This window comes from Labeo rohita, chromosome 16, assembly GCF_022985175.1.
Source record: "Labeo rohita strain BAU-BD-2019 chromosome 16, IGBB_LRoh.1.0, whole genome shotgun sequence".
NCBI classification, from domain to species: Eukaryota; Metazoa; Chordata; class Actinopteri; order Cypriniformes; family Cyprinidae; genus Labeo; species Labeo rohita.
The window spans coordinates 16,429,635-16,451,134 of record NC_066884.1 but is presented as its reverse complement, the minus strand read 5'-3'; the positions used below and the strand labels follow the sequence as shown (position 1 = coordinate 16,451,134).

Genomic DNA, 21,500 nt, shown 5'->3' with positions numbered 1-21,500 from the left:
TATTTTAACATTATTTTATTATTTATGCACTGTGAAGTAACATGAACAAACTTTGTTCATTTAGTTAATACGTTAACTAATAAAACGTTATTGAAAAGTTTTACCAAAATGATTATAGCTTTAGCCATAAAAAGATAAAAATAAATAAATAAAATAAAATTAAATTAAATTAAATAAATAAACAAAATAGATTCACAGTCTGATAGCAGGTATGGTCCACGTGGATAATATTTGTGCCTAGAATAAAATATAAGTACATTTAATAAAAATATAAAGGTTCGTTATTATCATTTTGAGGGTGTTTCCCTCGGGGAAAAATTGGCCGCGTCGAATTTTCATCGCCTTTTTCTTGCAAAACGCTATTTATTTTATTAAAACTATTTATGCATATTACTGAAATATCGTTGTTGTATTGTGCAGAGGGACACGGGCAGTCCGTGTGATGGATCTACTGAGGTGTGGGAACGTTTTGTCATCGCTTGTGTTTGTGAGGGAAGGAAATAACCGCAACACCCGCCGTTTGTTGTGAAGCGGCGGGCTAATGTGTATTAGAAAGCTACCGATGGCTGCAAACACTTGTTCGTGGGTAAGAGGATTTTTTACGTTATAAAATGTGAACACAGCAAAAAAAACATGTTTCCGTGTCACAAATATAAACTATTTCCAATATGTATGTGTTATTTAGGGGCGCAATGCTAACTCCAGTTAGCCAATAAGCTAACATCTGAAGAAACAAATATACAGATCCACTGTTGTGATCTCCATCTCTCTACAGTTGTTTAACAGTGAATTTAAAATATAACACACATATATTTTCCTGTGTACATTGTTCTGGTAAAACGTTTCCTGAATATAAACTAAACACTGCTGTATTTATAATTTATTAATTGTATTAATGTGCTCTGTTCCAGTGAGTTTCTGTACTACTGAGCTGTCTAGGCTGGGTTTTGAGACATAACTAGAAAAGAGTGTTGTTATGTTAGTTTTGTTTATCTAAATGTTAAATAATGTAGTTTTATTTTTTTAATAATTTCTTAAATACATACTTTTGAGGATTAGTTGTAAGACATTAGTTTGCATCACTAGTTTTTCTTTACCTGTCTTTTCAGGCTCAGAGACAGATTGAACATGGGGTGGAAACGCAAGTCTTCTTCTCCAGAACCACAACCGAATCCTGCCAAAGCACCTAAGAAAGAATCGATCAGCAGATCTCCTTTCCCTCTCAAACTATCTCCTAGTTCCTGGAGAAGAAAGGTCTCTACCCCCACTAAGAGCAAGAGCTGGACCTCAATCCAGACGCTGTCTCCAGACAGAAATGTTCAACAGTCCGATTGCAATGAGCAGAATTCCAGCACAGGTAGTGTTGAAACAAGCAGTATTAGTTGAGTGAAGTTTAGAGTAGAGCTTGATATTTTTTTTCCCCCTCTCTGTGTTTGCATAGGCCATGGTGAGAATGACAGTGACAGTGTCCAGTCCTCCTCCCCAATTTCATCCCCACTGCAGTCAGAGGAGGATGCAGAGCTGGGTCTGGTCATCACTGTGGGTGAGTCAGACCATTTAGCCTTGCCATTAACCACAATTCACTTAGTTATGTTACTTTCTAATTAGGATAAACATCACTGTTAAATTTAAGTGTTTTCCAAAGTCTAATTATTTGTTGATCTTTAGATGAGGACAGGTGTGAAGGGGAGGAGTGGCTAAAGAAACGGAATGGAGTGAATGTAAAGAAGAGTGGAATGACTCAGGTGGAAGGAGAGATCCCTGAGAAGAATGGAGAGATGGAGAAGACTTCAGAAGAGCTTGAGGAAGAGGATGAGAGTGAGGAAGAGCTGAGGAGGCTGGATAGAGATTTAACGCTCAAATCAAAAAAGCTCAAGCTCTCCTCTGTCAACGTTCGTAACATCATCCACGTGAGTCTGATTGTGTTCCTGAGACGGCAAACAAATGCTCTTGTAGTAATGAATCTTTAACAAAAATAAACACAATTGTAAGGAAATGCTAACATCAATTGTACTTTGAAAATAAATTATGAACTTTTTAACATTTTTTTTTTTTTTATGTTTCAGGAGGTGGTCACCAATGAGCATGTTGTGGCCATGATGAAAGCTGCTATAAGAGACACGCAAGATATGCCCATGTTTGTAAGTTCCTCCTTTATTTAAATGTTATAATGGAAGTCTGTTTGAAAATGGTAATTTTATTTGATTGATGTTTATTTTCTGTTTAATGTAGGAGCCTAAAATGACCCGTTCTAAGCTCAGAGAAGTTGTTGAGAAAGGAGTGGTGAGTTTTTTTTTTTCCTTATGTGTAGGTTTTGAGCATTTTAAACTCTTATGTGTGATGGTGTTGATTGTTTTTTGATTGTTTTTGTAGGGGATGGGCAATTGGAACATCTCACCAATAAAGAAGCCAAGCGAGATTAAGGTATCAGATGGTTGTGATGTATCACCTGTGACAGTTTGTATTGTTTTTTTCAATTGATGTTCAGTGCTAATTGGTAAATATGACTCCTTAGCCACCCCAGTTTGTGGATATTCCCTTGGAAGAAGAGGAGGACTCCTCTGATGAAGAGTATTGTCCTGATGAAGACGAGGAAGATGAAACAGCTGAGGAGGTGCATAACACACACTATAAATATACACACTGCCTTTCAAAATAAATACAGAAAAAACAGTAATATTGTATACTGTTGAAAATATATTTTTTAAAGAAATTAATACTTTTATTCAACAAACATGAAATTGATAAAAAAATGACAGATATTTTATAATGTTACATGGGATTTTCCTTTCTTTAACCAAACTGTCCTGAAAATTGCATAATGGTTTTCACAAAATATTAAGCAGCACAGCTGTTTATAACAACATTGAAAATAATAAGATTTTTATTATAATAATAAGATATATCTTGAGCTTCACGTAAGCATTTTAGAATAATTGCTAAAGGATCATATTTCACTGAAGACTGAAATAGTGGCTGCTTGAAAATTCAGATTTGCATCACAGGAATAAATGACATTTTAAAATATATTTAATTAGGAAAGTTACAAAAGTAAACAGCCTTTTGAATGTTTTATAAACGAACATATTTGAATTTTATCTCAGACTTTTTTGGAGAGCGATGTGGAGAGCACGGCCTCCTCGCCACGTGGCAGCAGACGTTCATCCTCTCATACACCTCCCCGATGTGATGATGCCAGCAACAGCCCCAGACTGGTACTTCACACAGTATTATTATCACATACACAATTATATTTCATTCTTTTTGCACATTGTTCAAGGTTTTTTTTTTCTTCCTCCTCCATCCCTGTTACAGAAGCCCAAACTCTCCAGGCACTTAAGAGTTGAAGCAGTGCCTATGGGTCCCCCTGCCCCACCTCCTCAATCCTGTGGCCCCTCACGATCCCTTAGGGCCCCTCCTGACCCCTTCATTGAGAAACTACATGCTGTGGATAAAGAACTTGAACTCAGTCCTCTCTGCATGGAGCCTTACCAGGTACCAAATCACAAACACACACAAAAATCTCTCTGCCTTGTGTATATGGTTTTCTCTCTTAAATCAATGTGTCTGTCTGCCAAAGGCTTTGAGCAATGGTGGTGGAGGGGAGCCGGATGACAGTCTGGTAGCGTGTCGTACTCGGTCAAAGCGTCCGCTGAGGGACGTCCCTCTGGATCAGCTGGAGGCAGAGCTCTGTGCGCCGGATATCACGCCAGATATGTACGATAACGTCTCCACACCAGAGGACCGTGAATGGACACAGTGGCTGCAGGGACTCATGACCTCTAACCTGGACAATGAAGGTCAGCATGTGCAGTGTCTACTGCACATGATGCTCACAAAAAGATTATATTTCCCTTATAATTTTAATTTCTGTTAATATTAATATCATGTTTAAGTAATAAATACATGAGTTAATTTGAATAGTATTTACATTAAAAATCTGTTTGGTGTTTATGTACATGCAGGTCAAATTTTATAGAAGTTGCAAGAAAAAAGCTCTACTCTTAAAGCTATTTTTAACTTTACCTAAAATAACAAATATTTGAGACTGAAGACTGCAGTAAGACTGGATTAAATTACGTTTTAAAATGTTAAAATGGAAAACAGTTGTTTTTATATTGTAATAATATTTCACAGATGCTGTGATTTCTTTTGAATATAATATTTTGACACCTCTCATTTTTGTTTACTGACCTAGGCTAAATCATTGAACCTCCAAGTGCGATAGTGTCCTTTAAACAAATCACTATCATGCCTGTTGCACTCAGACAGATGCTGTCAAAGCACTTTTCTTAAATGTCTTAATGGCTTCCTCTGAGTGTGAGACTAGTTTAATGTGTGTGTGTCTGTCAGTGGTTAAGTACTACCTCTGTTTTTTCCACTCATGTTTTTCTTCCCCTGACCTTTTCCCTAATTCCCTCTCAGCATCACTGCTCTATGTGTGTTTTTTCACATGAAAGATTCAGTTCTTTAATTCTCTCTGTATATTTCAGAAGAGGCTGATGAAGATGACGATCCTGAATATAACTTTCTAGATGATTTAGATGAGCCAGATTTGGAGGATTATCGAAATGATCGTGCTGTTCGCATCACAAGTGAGTTTTTGTACAGGTTGTAGATGGTTAAAACACCCAGTTTAAAATATTTGCTTTAAGTAGTGATTTCATCTGTCTTTTGCAGAGAAGGAAGTCAATGAGCTCATGGAAGAGCTGTTTGAGACGGTAAGAGGACTTAACACTAACATGAACAAACAAAGGCTATGTTCACACTGCAGGCAAATGTGGCCCAAATCAGATTTTTTTTTTTTTGTTTTTGTTTTTTGCTCAGGTGATTCAGATCTGTTTTTCTGTGTGTGAACAGCACAAACCACATGGAATCTGATTTTTTTCAATTCCGATTTGTACCACTTCTATGTGTGGTACTAAATCTGATACAGGTCAGATGTTTTGCAATGTGACCACAGTCTGAACAGTCAAATCGGAATTCATGCGACTTTAATGTCACTCTAGATCAGGGGTGGGGAACCTTGATGCTGGAGGGCCGGTGTCCCTGCAGAGTTTAGCTTCAACCCCAACCAAGCTAATCACGGTCTTCAGAATACAGGTTGGTATTAATTTTTTTTTCAGGGTTGGAGCTAAACTCTGCAGCGACACCGGCCCTCCAGGATCAAGGTTCCCCACCCTTGCTCTAGATCAACATTCGTCACGATTCTGCACTTGTGGGAGTCACTTCAAAGATTTTACATACCCAAGTTATCAAGACGCATCCCCTAAACTCATTATTGCTTAATTTATGTCTTCCTTTATGTACGTTGTTTACTTCTGTATGACAGCATGCTGTGCAAGTGTTGCCAAGTCCACAGTTTTCCTGTGGGATTGGGCTACATTTTCACTGTTGCCGTGTGTTGTTTTTCAACTCTGTGGGTTTACCCCCCGTAACATGATTGGGTTAGTTTTGGACTAGTTTTGAGAAGCAATTGGGTGGATTTTGCTGTGAAAACCTGACAACCCTGTTCAGGTCATTTCAGAACCATGATCTGTTCACACTGGAAATCTGATTTTGGCCACATTTAAAACAAAAATGTGAAGAGCTATACCAAAAAAATAGATCTGAGCAAAAATTGAGCACTTACATTCACACTGCAGGCAAATGTGGTCCAAATCTGACTTTTTTTTTTTTTGCTCACTTGTGACTCAAATCTGTTTTTCTCATGGCAGTGTGAACAGCACAAACCACATTGAATCTGATCTTTTCAATTCTGATTTGTGCCACTTCCATATGTGGTACTAAATCCAATACAGGTCAGTTGTTTTGCAATTCAACCACAGTTTGAACAGTCATGTTCATGCAACTTTTACGTCCCTCTGGATCTAGAACATTCGTCACGATTCTGCACTCATGGGAGACACTTCAAAGTTTTTACATATCCAGCGTTATCAAGACAGTTGCAAAAGGTAGTCAGCGGAAGTGTGATGTGTTAGAACTCATAAGTACAGTGACAACACTAGCAAAACATGAGGGATCGTATCATAAATGTTTCAAAACTCTGCTCTCTTCTGTCACATCCTTGTCTTTATTTTTCATATTGCCTATGCATAATTTCTCTGGCTTCCGTGGTACATCAAACTAAAAATAAACGCATGATTGCTTACTTTATACCGTCTGTGTTTATTCAGTATGACAGCGTGCTGTGCAAGTGTTGCCAAGTCCACAGTTTTTCCTGTGGAATTGGGTTACTTTTTCACTGTTGTTTTTCAACTCCTTTGGTTGAAGCGACCCCCGGGGAACTCCCGGGAATGCGATTAGGTTTAGTTTTGAACTAGTTTTGAGAAGTATTTGGGTGGATTTTGCTGTGAAAACCTGGCAACCCTGTTTGTATTGTTCTTTTGCGCATACAGGGCAGTTCAGAACCGTGATTTGTTCTCAATGGAAATCTAATATTGGCCGCATTTAAAACAAAAATGTGAACAGCTGTACAAAAAAATTAGATCTGAGCAAAAATCTGAATTGAGCACTTAGGCTCGCAGTGTGGACGTAGATTAAATCCAGTCACTCCTCACTCATTTTCCCCCATATTTTATAGTTCCATGATGAGTTGGCTGCCAATGAACAAGATGAGGAAGGTCATGAAGACGATGAGGAACGTGATGAGGAGGCCAATGACATGCCACAATTCAATGTCCCTCAAGCAATTAGGTAACACACACACACACACACACACCACTAGTGTAACACTCAACAATATACATTTTTTTCACCTGCTTACTAGGTCAGGCCATTTCTATGAACATTGTCTGCTTTTTTTTTTTTTTTTTTGTTTAGCCTGCATTTATGCATGTGCATAAATGTTGCTATTAAATTTTTGCTATAAAAAGCCATATGCAGTTGCTTTTTTTTTAATCATACAAAGTACAAAGCAAAGAGAAATGTTAATACACTCAAGATGAGTCCTCCCTTCGGGACAGAGCAGCAGAGGAGTGCTGTTGTCTGTTTGGGTAGGGAGGCAGAGAATTGCTCTAATGTGTCCAGTTGTTTCGCTTTAGACCCAGGACACTGAATGGACACTGCAGAGCTACATGTACACATTCACTATAGACTGAACACACACACATCCCCCCCCCCACCCACCGCTAAGTACTGTACAGGTGCAGGTCTGTACGTCACTGTGGACGTGCTGAAAAGATTTCGCCATATGCCTGTGATACGTGCAGAATCCAGGCACAGAGGCTTTAAATAGAGGTCATTTACTGGAAAACATAACAGCTACATGCACGTACACACACACAAAAAAACCTCTGACACCTACTGAAAGGGCATCCCTTAAACTGTATGCCCCTTTTTTTTCCCTGATGTTATGATCATCAACAGTACCTGTCTGAGCCCTTATTTAAAACCTGTCACATCAGGCTTGTCACCTCTGTGTTTAAGTATATGTGTAATGAACGGTGTTACGGAAATAGCACAGTGTCAATCAGCACAAAACTGTCTTGAGATGGACATATCACACATTGCTGCAGCTTATTATTTGCCCTGAGAAGGGGTTATTACAGCTTGTAGTGTGTATATGTGATACATGTGCGTCACTGTGCTCTGGGTACAGACGGAGATGTGGTTGATGGGGGTTTTTAAATGTTAACGAGGTACACTGACGTCTGTGCTGTCTTTTCCACACTGAGATTGAATGTGTGTGCTCAATGTCCACGTGATGGTCATTCACTAGGGTACATAGACGACAATAGACCTGGTCTGTTTAACTTGCTTGTCATATTTGTTGACTTTGTAACAATGATTAGATTTTTAATGAATGTCAGCATTTATGCAGAGGAAGATATACAAATGAATGAATCATAATTCTGTTGTCTGTTGATTCTACTATTATAAAATTAGTATATATGCAGCTGTCAAAAGTGCTCACTTGCATTTAGGTTTGGCTGTTTTTGTATGGATTGCCCACTTTTCATGATTCTGTAAATGAACTTCTCCATTTTTGTCTATTGCCTCACAATATGGAATTAAAATGGAAAACAATTTTTTTTTTTTTTTTTTTAATGCATTTAATTTATTAATTTATTAGTAATACTTTTTAAATTCTGGTATGTTCTGCTGATCTTATGGCTGATAATTGATAAATAGTGGATAATAAAATTGCATAATATTTTGTAAATACTATTTTATACCATTTTTATACATTTAAAATAAAATTGTATTAAACGATACAAGTGAATTTAGACATCACAACATGAAAATATATGAAAAAAAATGTTATTGTTAGATTTAATAAAGATTACATTTACAAGTGTTTCTAAATTCTTAGTTTTTATTAGACTAATTTAAAGTAAGTTTTCAAGTTAGTAACCCAAATGAAAAAAAAAAATTGAGTAAATAAGCATGTATAATTCAGTAGCCAATATCCAATAACAGCTCATAAAGTAAATTAGAAAATCTTATACATTGGTCTGTAACCGATAAGGTACTGATATATTATGCATCCCTAGTCAAGAATATAATTTCAAAATAATTGAAATTTAATGTTACATCAGAATGGCAGTTCAACAGGTTTTCTTTGCAATGAAAAAACATCCAATTCAAGGGTATCGACCGATATTTGTTTTTCAGGGCTGATGCCGATACGATTGTTACAGATCAAGTAGCCTGCTAACTAATATTTTGAACCGATATATATGTGACCCTGGACCACAAAACCAGTCTTAAGTAGCACGAGTATATTTGTAGCAATAGCCAAAAATACATTGTGTGGGTCAAATTTATCTATTTTTATTTTATGCCGAAAATCATTAGGATATTAAGTAAAGATCATGCTCCATGAAGATGTTTTGTAAATTTCCTACCGTAAATATATCAAAACTTAATGTTTCATTTGTACAACTTTAAACCAAATATTGTCCTATCCTAAAAAACCATACATCAGTGGAAAGCTTATTTATTCATCTGCCAGATTATGTTTAAATAACAATTTCAAAAAATTGACCCTTATGACTGGTTTTGTGGTGCAGGGTCACACTTGTCTGGTGTAAAAATGAAAATTAATGTCAAAATTAAGAATACCAAGGGCTCTGACAAAAATGATTTTAAATTAACTTATCGGCGAATTGGTTTTGGAAATGACCAATACCAATAATTACAAAAATGCTTAGTATCAGCACCGATAACCAGTCGACCCCTATACCATTCATTGTGTTTCTATTTGTCATCAGGTTTGAGGAGCCCTTGGCTCACATGTTGACAGCATGCAGGCGGACAGTCAAAGAGCAGCTGGACGCTTTGCAGCAACGACGGGAGAACCAGGTTCGGACCACCCAGCATGCATCTGGGCCTGGCATGGTTCTTGTGCAGCCCAGCTGTCCTCTAGTGGTCACGTCTTCTCAGAAAATACAACTGCAGCAGCAAATACAGCAAGTAAGAGTTTAAAACACCACCATACACAATGAACATGTTTAGTTCACTTAATTTACCTGGGTCACAAGGATCTAGTCTTTTGCCAAAAAGCTGATGCTTTGTCTGAAAAGTGTGATTCATGTAATGCATAGGGGAACTAACCCATGATTTAGTCACTTCCAAGGCATCCTAGGTGTATATGACTTTCTCCTTTCAGATGAATCCATTCAGAGTTATATTAAAAAATGTCCTGGCTCTTCCAGGCTTTATGATGGCAATTGACAGGTGTTTTTGTTCAACGGTCCAAAAGAAGTCCAATAAAGCGCATCCATCCAAAATAAAAAGTGCACATGGCTCTGGGGGATGAATAAAGGCCCGCTGTAGTGAATCAAAGGTTTTTTTGTTTTTTGTGAGAAAAATATCCACATTAAAAATGTTAGAAACTGTTTTCTTTAGCTTGCACTAACTGTCATACCCGCGTATGACAGTTAGTGCAAGCTAAAGAAAACGGTGTTCTGGGCGGGTGATGTAGGTCACCGGTGACAAGTGACAAATGCAGAAGTGCAGAGGAGAGAGCAAAACAAAAAAACGGTCACGATTTAGAAGTACAAAACAAGGATTTGTAAAGAAAAATTTCGGAGAATTTCGGTATAAGCCAAAATGCATAAATTCACTACAGGAGGCCTTTTTTAACACCCGGAGTTGTTTGAGGGAATTTTTATTATGTATAGATGCGCTTTATTGGACTTCTTTTGGACTGTTGAACAAAAACACCTGCCTGCTGCCATAATAAAACTTTGAAGAGCCAGGACATTTTTTTTATATATATAACTTCAATTGATTCTGGAGTCTGAAAGAGGAAAGTCATATACACCTAAAAAGCCTTGAGGGTGAGTACATCATGGGATGATTTTCATTTTTGGGTGAACTAACCCCTTTTTTAGGTTTCACTCAGTATTTTTTTTTTTCTATTTTACCTCTCTGCAGCATGTCCAGTTACTGACACAGGTCAATATGCTGTGCAACCCAGTGGATGAACTACAGAGTGAAGCTCAAACTACCAAACATTTCCTGGTAAGAAAATTGGGGATTAAGCCACACCAGTGTTTTGTTTTTTAAAAAACTTTAAGGCGCAAGAAAGGACTTCAGAACATCGATTAAAAGTGTTGCTTGACAGATTCTTGTTTTTTGTCATCTTCATTGAAAGTCAGAAAGCAGTACAATTATGACAAGTACAAATGCATTTTCTTCTTTTTTTTTTTAGTATCAAAATGTAAGTTTCAAGATGTTATGTTTTTAAGTACAAAAATTGTTCAAACAGTGTGATGAGATTTAACATCTTTGACTCATCACTTTGTATATCAAAATTTGATAAAGTTGTTGTAATTTGTGTAATTTTACAATAATTGTTTCCTGTCCTGTGTTAACAGGGGGAGTTGCTGACATTTGCGGAGCAGGCAGAGGAGGGGAGATCAGCGATTAACCCAGGTTTCAGAAGCATGTTTAGAACGTGTAACTTGCAGTCCTCCCTCAACTTGTTGGAGGAGTTAAAGCAGTGTCCTTCTCCTCTGTATCTTCCTCCCAAACCCATTCGCCCAAATTCAGGTTAGGCATCTATATGTATTTTATATGAATTAATCAAATCAATTTCCCATGTGTAGATGTGTATGTGTCTATGTGATGACAGTATGTTTTTTTTGTTTCTATAGCTCGTTCGTACCCATTGCTTCCTGCTGGTCTTGCATGGTTGTTTGCCACACGCTCTGTGTTTCTGTACCCAGAGCTTCTACCACACTGCAGGCTGGATCCGGTCCTGCATCCCCCACGCAGCAAACATTATTACAGCAAAGGAGAAGACGGGTACAAATGGCTTTGAATGTCTACCCCATTTAAATTCAGTCATGAGAGTAAATATTTAATAAGTAATTGCATTATTTATATATAGTACATCATCTAGTGTCTCATATATTTCACAGAGTAAAAAAACTTCACATTAATGTAGGAAATTTTGAAAGAATATATGTATACTTTTTTCTGAACTGTGCACGTACTTCACAGTTTCAACAATAGTGCAAATTTCTGTATCGAAGGTGAAAAAAACAAACTGAGAATTTTCTGATGGTCTGGTAATTAGTACAGTGTGCAAATGTCACACCAACAATACTGGAATTGGTCAGTGAAGGAAGAAATGTTAATATGGGTTTTTTTGCTGAGTCATGTTTCAAAACAAGCACTTTTGTTTGGACAACTGACACCTCCTAGCAAACACTTAACGAAGCAGTGAGCCATACCTTCACCCAGTTTACCCTCTGTCTCATTCTTGTCTCCTGCTCTCACATCTCTACAGTCTCTTAGTCTTGGGGTTAAAGCACTTCGCTCAAACAGAGTTCCCATATCACCTGATGAGCCGCTATCTGATCCGGCCCAAGCGTCAGGAGCAGCTGCGTGTGCGTGTGAAGGACATGGTGGCCCCCAGAGCCCCACACAACATCGTAAAGGTGATCTATCTGTTAATCTCTATACTAGTATATGAATTTAGCCCTGATAGGTGGTGGACATTTGCTTCTCATTTTCCCAGTTTCTGTCAATTTGTCTATGATTTCGAAACCTTCTGAAACAGCAAATTAAAATAGTAATATTTGATCATGATGAATTATGACAATGTAATAATGTTGTTTTTCTTAGTTTTACTGCCAGAATCGTGTGCTTCCTCCTTTGCCAGTGATGTGCAGACCTGTGGTGCCTGGAGAGGAGCGCCCTCCAGTGGAGAGAGAGCAAGACGTCATGCCCAACTGGCTGAAGGTATTAAAACTTTCTAGACCAGTGGTTCTCAGCCTCGACCTTCGAAGACAATATTTGTCACTTTTAGCATTAAGATTTAAAATTAAAATAATTAAAGGATTAGTTCACCCAAAAATGAAAATGCTGTCATTAATTGCTCACCCTCATGCTGTTCCAAACGAAAAGACTTTCGTTCATCTTCAGAACATAAATTAAGATATTTTTGATAAAACCCGAGAGCTTTCTGACCCTCCATAGACAGCAAGGGGTTTTTTTAGAACTATTTTAGCAATAGCCCTGTTTCCACCGCAGGAAATTTCCCCAGGAACTAGGGACTTTGGGGTGGTACTTTGTGTGCTTCCACCGCAAGAACCAGTATCTAAATAAAGTTCTGGGCAGAAATTTGCCACTCAGAAAGTCCCTGTTCGCAAGGTAGAGGTCCGGATCTTTCGGGGGTTGGACTTGGGCGCTGAACATGCTGATTGGTTGAATTCATGCAGCAATGTATTTTAACCACCATTAATTTAAAATATTGCTGTTATTGTATCATGAAATGTAGTTTTAAAAGTATTTCAGGCGAGAATGTAGTTTGAATGTAATTTGAAAATGTGCTCCGCTGATTTCAGAGATGAGAGCTCCAGGCCATCACCGGGTGAGATAAAAGATGAGATAAAATTCTTTATTAAAATGAAAATGAAAACACGCAATGTTGTTTGATATATTATTTCGTTTTCTTGTAATACGTTCCCTGAACTACATTTCTGCGGTTATTAATATGTTTAAATGACAACTTAAAGACGCAGCAGTGTTTGATATCATTTTGTTTTATTGTAATGTATGTACGCGTTGCATGAACCACATTTTTGTGGCTATTAATATGTTGAAATGAAATAGAAAAGAGGCAGTGCTGTTTCATATAATATTTTGTTTTATTGTAATGCATGTATGTTCTCTAAACTTTATTTCTGCAGCTATTAATATGTTTAAATGAAAACGAAAAGAGGCAGTGATGTTTGATATCGTATTTTGTCTTAATGTAGCCTAAATACAGTGAGGAAAATTGCAGTAGCCAAGGCGAGCTGACTGACGTTATCAAGTACGGTGTTCCATTTGCAGAATTACTAGACTTGCGTCATTCCGTTACCGGGAGTCCACACTCCCGAGTCGAACTTGCAACCCCACGTCACCAGACTATGTGTCTAATCTTGACGGTACTTTAGACTGCGATGGAAACGCAGACAGCAACAGGTCTATGGAGAGTCCGAAAGCTCTTGGATTTCATCAGAAATCTCTTTAATTTGTGTTCTGAAAATGAAGGTCTTACAGGTTTGGAACAGCATGGGGTGAGTAACTAATGACAGAATTTTCATTTTTGGGTAAACTCTCCCTTTAAGACTTTTTGGGCCCTTCTGAATGTGGTTAAGAATCACCACCATAGACACTTTCAATAAAACCATTCTACAACATGTTTGATCCATCTGATGGTTTCAATTTTCTTTACAGAAAAGCTTGCCACACATCCATAGGGCAGTTTGTCAGAGCACTTTAAAGGGGACCTCCACCACCAAATCTCCTACCCTCGTCTTCCCGAAAGGAACACGCTACCCTCAGTTCCTCCCTAAAGGTGTCACTCTACGTCTGCACCCTTCACAGAGACCAATTCGCCCTTCACAGCCCAAATCTCGGCCTCTACATGGTTTCGCCCGTCCTACTCTTGCACCACTGGCTAAAGCCCCTCAATGTCCCACAGGTTCAGGAAATGTATTGACCAACGTCTCCACACCACTTCCAGCACATGGTGTAATATTATTGACCCAAGCGCCTAGCACTCCTATAAATGGGGTGTTCCCCTTGGTTCAGCCCCCTTTGACCCCTGCCCATGGGACGGTTCCACTGAACACCTCTTGTCCTGTTAACTTCCAGTATGTTACTCCAGAATTAGGGGTTGGTAATCCAGCACACCCTCCTGCCAACTTGCCCCCCAATGTAGTTCAGATACCCCCACGTGACATCCCTCTACTTAATACTGGGACAGTCAGGACGTGTGGCATGCAGCAGACGTCCAATAAACACAAGAAACGGACTATGCCTAGAAAACTTGCTCCTTTGAAACCAGCCCCCCGGCTATTGCCCCTGTCCTCTGGGAGTATGGGAAACGTAAGTAACCTGGCTATGACTATGGATCAGCCAATATCCTTGAATGTCACACAGAATTTTCCATCAGATAACGTCATTGTTATCAAAGCCAATGAAAATGCCGCCACACAAAGACTGGTCACATCTCCTTCTCAGGATCTTGTCATACAGTTAGTCCCTGGGACACAGGCATTTGAAAACACCTCAAATTCCTACACTGGAAAGACGACAAAGAGGTCCCAATGTGACTCTTTGCAAACCATGAAGGATGTCACTCCAATACAGTATAATGTGGAAAATGGTCAAAGGACTGTCTTCTCTCCTCTGACAGCAGCACCAGCAGCAGACAGTTCTCAGTTTGTACTGGTTCAAACCGTTTCATCTACAGGTGTTCCTCAGTTTGTACTTCTGCCCCAAGACTCCATCATTCTGAACCAGCCTACTCCACTTCCTGCTGAAGGCACACCAGGAAGTTTATCACAGCAAACTAACTGTTCTGACATTCCTACAGGATCCATAGTCCTAAATAACAAGGGTAGGACTGAGGTGCTTTTAAACATAACACCAGCCACCAGAGGAGAAGATGCTGGGGAAAGAAAGGAAGAGGTTGAGGAAATGGTTGGAGACAGATGGGAAGAGGAAATGGCAGGTGCTTTGTTTGGTAGTCCTCTCCTGGCACTCTCAGAGTCCTCCTGCAGCCCTGGCTCCAGTTTGACCAGCACGGATGGTGGTGCTGAAGCTTCTGTGAGAGTGGAGATGGATCCTGTAGAGTGTCCTACTGTACAGTCTGCCTCTGGCAGACAGGAAACACCTGAATTGCGCAAACACAGCACTGGAGATGGGAAGGATCAACAGTCCAGTGGTGGAGAGAATCAGAGCAGTGGGAATGAGGAGGGACGGGGCAAGGAGAGGGAAAGTGGGGGAAATGGAGAACGTGATGAAGATGAAGGCGAGAAGAACGGTGATGGAGAAGGTGGCAGGAAAACAGATGGGGATGGAAGTGGTGACAAAGGAAGGGAAGAGAAGGATGGCGATGGAGACAAAGATGGAGATGGAGAGAGGGATGAAGAAGAGGAGGATTTTGATGATCTCACACAGGATGAAGATGAAGAGGAAGTGATGTCATCAGCATCGGAAGAATCTGTGTTATCTGTCCCAGAGCTTCAGGTTTGTCTAAATTAAAACTGAAATACTAAAAGTTAAAATCTTTCATTTTAAATTTTTACAAGTGAATATAGAAATTTATACTTTGATCAAATGTGATAATAAAGACATTTATAATGTTACAAAAGATTTCTGTTGCTGATAAATGCTGTTTTTATGAACTTTCTATTCATCAGAGAAACCTGAAAATATTCTACTCAGCTCTTTTCAACATAATAATAATAATAATAAAATGTTTTTTGAGCAGCAAATCTGAATATTAAATTGATTTCTGAAGGATCATGTGACTGGAGTAATGATGCTAAAAATTCAACATTAAAATCACAGGAATAAATTAGACCGGAAAAAATAGAAAACAGTTATTGTAAATAGTAAAAATTATTTCAAAATTTTACCTTTTTTTATTTATTTTTTTTTTTTTTTTTGTATTTTGGATCAAATAAATGCAGGCTTGATGAGCAGAAGAGACTCCTTTAAAAGATATTAGTAGTTTTACTGTTCAAAAACTTTTGACTGGTAGTGTACAATATATAACAGATAACAATAAATAGATCTATCACCAATTTATGCATTTATACATTCCTTGAATATGATGTGACGTATTATGCTTAAAAGCTTGAAATTCATGTTGACAAACATGAATTAAGTCATTGTATTCCATTTCTTTCTGCAGTTTTATTAATTAGTTTCCTCTGTGTTCCCTTGGTAGGAGACAATGGAGAAGTTGACCTGGTTGGCATCAGAAAGGAGGTTGTGCAGAGAGGGAGACTCCGAGGAGGACAATTCACCCACGTCCCCAACATCCCCCACCTCTCCAAACTCCCAAAACTCCCCTGCATCCCAGAATTCGCAGGAGGAGAACTCAGAGGATGAGGATGATGGTGCGATGAAGGGTGATGAGATGGAAGCTGGGGAAGGAGAAGGTGGAAAGCTTCCTGAGGGTGAAACGCTGCCTGGCGACGACCCTCCACAGATCAGCGGGAGAGGAGGAGGGCGTGGAAGAGGTCAGCACAACTTTTAACACCTGATTGTTTAGTTTTCAGTGATGTCAGGTTGAATTGCTCTGGTTGGTTAAATTTTCAATATGAGATTTTGAGTTGAATCAGTTTATTTACTTTTACAGGCCGTGGTCGCCCACCCCCACGTAGTTTGAAGCGTGGTCGGCGTCAGGAACGAGGCAGTAAAGATGCCTCAAAGCTGCTCCTGTTATACGATGACCACATCTTGGACAACGATCCAATGAGAGAGAGCAAAGATATGGCTTTTGCCCAGGCTTATCTCAACAGGGTCAGACTCACTAGCATGTTCTTTAGATAAATTAGGAGAAATATTACTTGTCGCTTTCTCTCATTTTCCATTTGTTTTGCTGTTGTAGGTGCGTGAGGTCTTGCAAGACATTCCTGGTAAGGTGGAGGAGTTTTTAGGGCTGCTTTATGAGTTTGACCAGGGGGGGGAGAGTCGCAGTGTTGTGGAGTTGTTCTCCCAGCTAAAACTTCTGCTCAAAGACTGGCCTGATCTTCTCAAAGATTTCGCTGCTTTCCTGTTACCCGAGCAAGCTCTGGAGTGTGGACTGGTAATGGCATCATTTCATAAACAGAAAAGAGAATTATGCGTATCTTTTTCTGTATCTACATATTTCCCTCACATCCCCAGTTTGAAGAGCAGCAAGCCTTTGAGAGGAGTCGTCGGTTCCTGCGTCAGTTGGAGATCAGTTTTGGGGAGAATCCATCTCATTACCAAAAGATAGTGAGAGCGCTGCAGAGTGGAAGTCCTCTTAGTCCTGCTGGGATTGAAGAGGTATGGATAGATGGATTCAAAAATGAAATGAAAGATTTGCTACACTGTCCTACAGAGATACACAAACATTCAAAAGCACACTACCACTCCAAAAATATGATGTCAGATTTTTTTTTTTTTTTTTTTTTAAGAAATTAAAGGGATAGTTCACCCAAAACTGAAAATTACTTCATTATTTACTCACCCTCAAGCCATCCTAGGTGTGTATGAGTTTTCTTCTTTCAGACAAATACAATCAGAGTTATATTAAAAATGTCCTGGCTCTTCCAAGCTTTGTAATGGCAGTGAATGGCTGTTGATTTTTTCCAATAAAAGTCCAATAAAGTTCATCCATCCATCATAAGAAGTACTCCACAAGGGTCTGGGGTTTAATAAAGGCCTTATGAAGTAAATCGATGTGTTTGTGTAATAAAAATATCCGTATTTAAAGCTTTTTACAAGCCGTAATCTCGAGTTTCTGCTAGCTGTCGTATGTTCGTTCACAGAAGAGTGGCGTTCCAAGGAATGATATAGGATGTAGACGTAACGTAAGCTCTGGTGAGAATATGCTAGTCTTGCGAGTCCGAAGTTTTGTTTACAGCAAAGGAAAACCAATCTTCTCTTGGCTTATATCGAAATCCTCCGACATTTTTCTTTTACAAATCCTCATTTTGTACTTGCTATTTTTGACTGGATTAACCTACGTCCTACAGCATCTGCTGTGAATGCGCGTACAACAGTTAGCGGAAGCTACCGATTACGGTTTATAAAGTTTTAAATGTGGATATTTTTGTTACACAAATCCATCGATTTGCTTCAGAAGGCCTTTATTAACCCCCAGAGCCATGTGGAGCACTTTTTATGATGGATGGATACACTTTATTGGACTTTAAAATTTCAACAGCCATTCACTGCCTTTATAAAACTTTTTTAACATTTTTTAACTCCGCTTTGTTTTCGTCTGAAAATAGAAAGTCATACACACCTAGGGATGGCTTGAGTTAATCATAGGGTAATTTTTGTTTTTTGGTGAACTACCCTTTAAAATATTCTGATCAACCCCAAACATTACATTGTAATGTACATAAAATATCACTTGATACTATTGAATCAATTGTCTGTAGCTTCACAAGTCTTAGACTGCTCATTGTTTATATATTTTCCTTAATCCCATTATTTCTGCCTTTGTAACTCAGCTCAAAGCACAGATGGCCACCCTTCTTAAGGGCCACACGCACTTACAGGGAGAATTTTGGATGTTTTTTGATGAGATGCGTCCACCTCCAGCACGTCCTGGCCAGTTTGAAGAGGCGGTTTGGCCGGAGGACGTGGGCACTGGGACAGATGGAGAAGCAGGGATGAGTGTGGGCTCTAGAGGTGGTGTATGGGGAGGATTTGAGGAAGTCACACTGCCTGATCTAGAGGAGGATGAAGAGTCTCATAAGATTCGACAGATCAGCAGCAGAAGCAGGAGGAGAAAAGAAATGCGCACACATGGCAACTACAAGGTTTCTTCATTTTGCCCATCCCAGTGAATTCAGTTGTTTTCCCAATTCTTGTTTAGTTGCTAATCTTCTGCTTTTGTTCAGGACTGTGATTGGCCCGAGAAAGATTGCTCATGTCCCTGTCATGACTCCAGCCACGATGCCAAACACCGCAGGCATAAGAGAAAGGGATGCTTGCGCTGTAATAGCAACAAGGTGCTCGCTGTGAAATATATGGAATTGCCACCCTTTATTTAGTTTATGTTTTGATGGAGACCATGTTTCCTCATATTGTGATTTTCACATTGAGTAGTTCTCAGATTATTTATTTATTTTTTTCTTTTTTTGTGATCAGGCCGCTAATGGCTCTAAGGTACTAAAGAGTCGTGATTCTGCGTTCCCATCTGCCGACACACAATCTGAAAGGGGAGGGGAAGAAAAGGAAGAGGAAAGAGGACAAGGGGAGGATGGAGAGGCAGATAAAGAGGTTAAAGATGAGACTGGCAGTGGAGCAAACAGTCCACATCATGGTAAAGCCTAATTTATTTAGTTTCTCATTTTTCAGTTACTTTAGTTAGGCTTTTGATGATTAAAATCAGCATCTACAGGCATTCTTACAGTTTTAAAACTTGTAAAAATCTTTTTCTTAATTTAACTATTTATTTACAGTACTGTTCAAAAGTTTGTGGTCAGCAATTTTTTTTTTTTTTCAAAGAAATGCATGCTTCTTTTCTGCAAAGATGCATTAAATTGCTCAAAAGTCACAGTAAAGACGTTTATAATCATACAAAAGATTATTTTAAATAAATGTTTCTTTTCAACTTTGTTAATTAAGGAATCCTGAATAATGTTTCAAGGTTTTCACAAAAATAAGGTGCACAGCTGTTTTCAACATTGTTAATAATAAGAAATGTTTCTCGACCACCAATTCAGCATATTAGAATGATTTGTAAGGATCATGTGACACTGAAGACTGGAGTAATGATGCTGAAAATTCAGCATTACCATCACAGAAATAAATGTACATTTTAAAATATTTATTTAAATTGTAATATATTGTTTTTACTGTAAAAAAAACTAATTCCATCCCCAGAACTTTTGAAAGATAGTGTACGTTTGAATGATAGTGTATAATATAGATGCTAAAAATTCAGCTTTGAAATCACAGAAATGAATTAAATTTTAAAATATATTCATATAAAAAACACTTAATTTAAATAGTAAATATATTTCAAAATTTTACTGTTTTTCTGTATTTTGGTAAAAAAATAAAATGCAGGCTTCTTGAACAGAAGAGACTTCTTTAATAACGTTTGACTGGTAGTATATAGTATATGTATTTGTTGTAAAATGTAGAAATCTTCTAGACGTTAAAAAAAATTCTGTACCTGATCTGCAGATGGTGATGGTCCTGTATGGGAGGGAGGAGAGAGACCCCCTTCCCCTGTCCCAGAAGAGCAGAATGTACAGAACAAAGATGATGAGAGAACCGAAGAGGAGAGGCATCATACAACTGCACAGAAGCACAGTAGGGATGAAGATCAAGATACTTCAGCTGAACCAGGAGAGAGCGATGCCACTCAGCAGAGCACATTGAGCCCAGCCTTAGACACACCTGTGTGTGCCAAAAACATCTCCCTCACTCCCAGTGGAGAGAGGGTCATTCTCTGGACAAGGTGAGCACAGCCACAGATCATGTTTTTTGAGCCTCATCTGATAGTGCTTGTGTTTTACATGGCCTTGTTTTATCATCTGGATCATAGGGAGGCTGATCGAGTGATCCTTACTGCCTGTCAGCAGCAAGGAGCCAATCAGAGCACCTTTCAGGCTGTGTCAGAACAGCTCGGCAACAAAACAGCCAGTGAGGTATTAGAATTATAAAATTACAGAGATTTTTTGCTTTACAGCATTTCCGTCTTTCACTTTTTTAACATCCATGTCTCTGCAGGTTTCGAGGAGATTTCGGGACTTGATGCGACTGTTCCATACGTCAGCATCTCAGGGCAGCTCAGAGGACGAGGCTGCTGAGCAGCAGTCTGCCACTGATGAGGAACAGGACTGAGCCCTGCAGTCAAAAAGGATCAGACTTTTCTCCATCCATATGACACATTGACTTTGTGCATTAAAACACAGACACAGTTCTTGCACTAACACCTGAAAAAGATGTAGTTTAAGTATGGTTGGAAGGTCTCTCTTTAACGTGAAGTATAAATCAACTAAAAATGAAGGTGTTACCAAACACATGCAACATACCCAAAAGGTATTACAGAAGAATTGTAGCACAAAAAAATGGCTCGGGTTCTGACAGAGCCTGATAATTATATTACCATTGGTGGGCAAATTTTATAGCCCTTTACTGAGCACAAAATGAAGTCTTTGATTAGTCAAAAGATGCAGATTTTTTTTCATTGTAAAGCACTAACCAGCAGATTCACACCAACACCATTTCTAACAGATTGATTGTATATTCTGTGAAAATATGAACATATGGGGGGTATGTACAGTATTTTTATATTGGGCTGTTTTTGTTTTAATTTTGTTTCAGATGTTAGTTTTGTGAATGATGCACAAGTTGTACAATTTGTAGGTAATTGGAGAGAAAATTAATAAAACCACTATTTATATCTTGTTTTGTGTGAGACTAAATATTACAAAATTGCGTGTGTGTGTGTATGTGTATATATATATATATATATATATATATATATACATATGGTGCAATACATGTCCACTAAAGGATTTTCACCTTGGAAGAATGAATAT

General features: G+C 38.6%; 1 protein-coding gene across 1 annotated transcript; it reads left to right on the top strand.

Moving 5' to 3' along the window:
* The first annotated feature begins 445 nt into the window (after window positions 1-445).
* gon4lb (gon-4 like b) lies at window positions 446-21,366 on the top strand. Its single transcript, XM_051131566.1, has 31 exons — window positions 446-586; window positions 1,110-1,357; window positions 1,442-1,543; window positions 1,669-1,910; window positions 2,067-2,141; window positions 2,233-2,283; window positions 2,374-2,424; window positions 2,516-2,614; window positions 3,105-3,215; window positions 3,316-3,495; window positions 3,581-3,800; window positions 4,494-4,595; window positions 4,681-4,721; window positions 6,584-6,696; window positions 9,216-9,417; window positions 10,384-10,470; window positions 10,827-11,001; window positions 11,106-11,256; window positions 11,744-11,894; window positions 12,082-12,198; window positions 13,681-15,480; window positions 16,187-16,481; window positions 16,601-16,764; window positions 16,853-17,050; window positions 17,131-17,274; window positions 18,450-18,761; window positions 18,843-18,953; window positions 19,093-19,267; window positions 20,137-20,413; window positions 20,501-20,603; window positions 20,686-21,366. Exons 2-31 carry the CDS (start codon window positions 1,129-1,131, stop codon window positions 20,797-20,799), a joined length of 6,192 nt encoding a protein of 2,063 aa, XP_050987523.1. The 5' UTR covers window positions 446-586; window positions 1,110-1,128; the 3' UTR covers window positions 20,800-21,366.
* The last annotated feature ends 134 nt before the right edge of the window (window positions 21,367-21,500 follow it).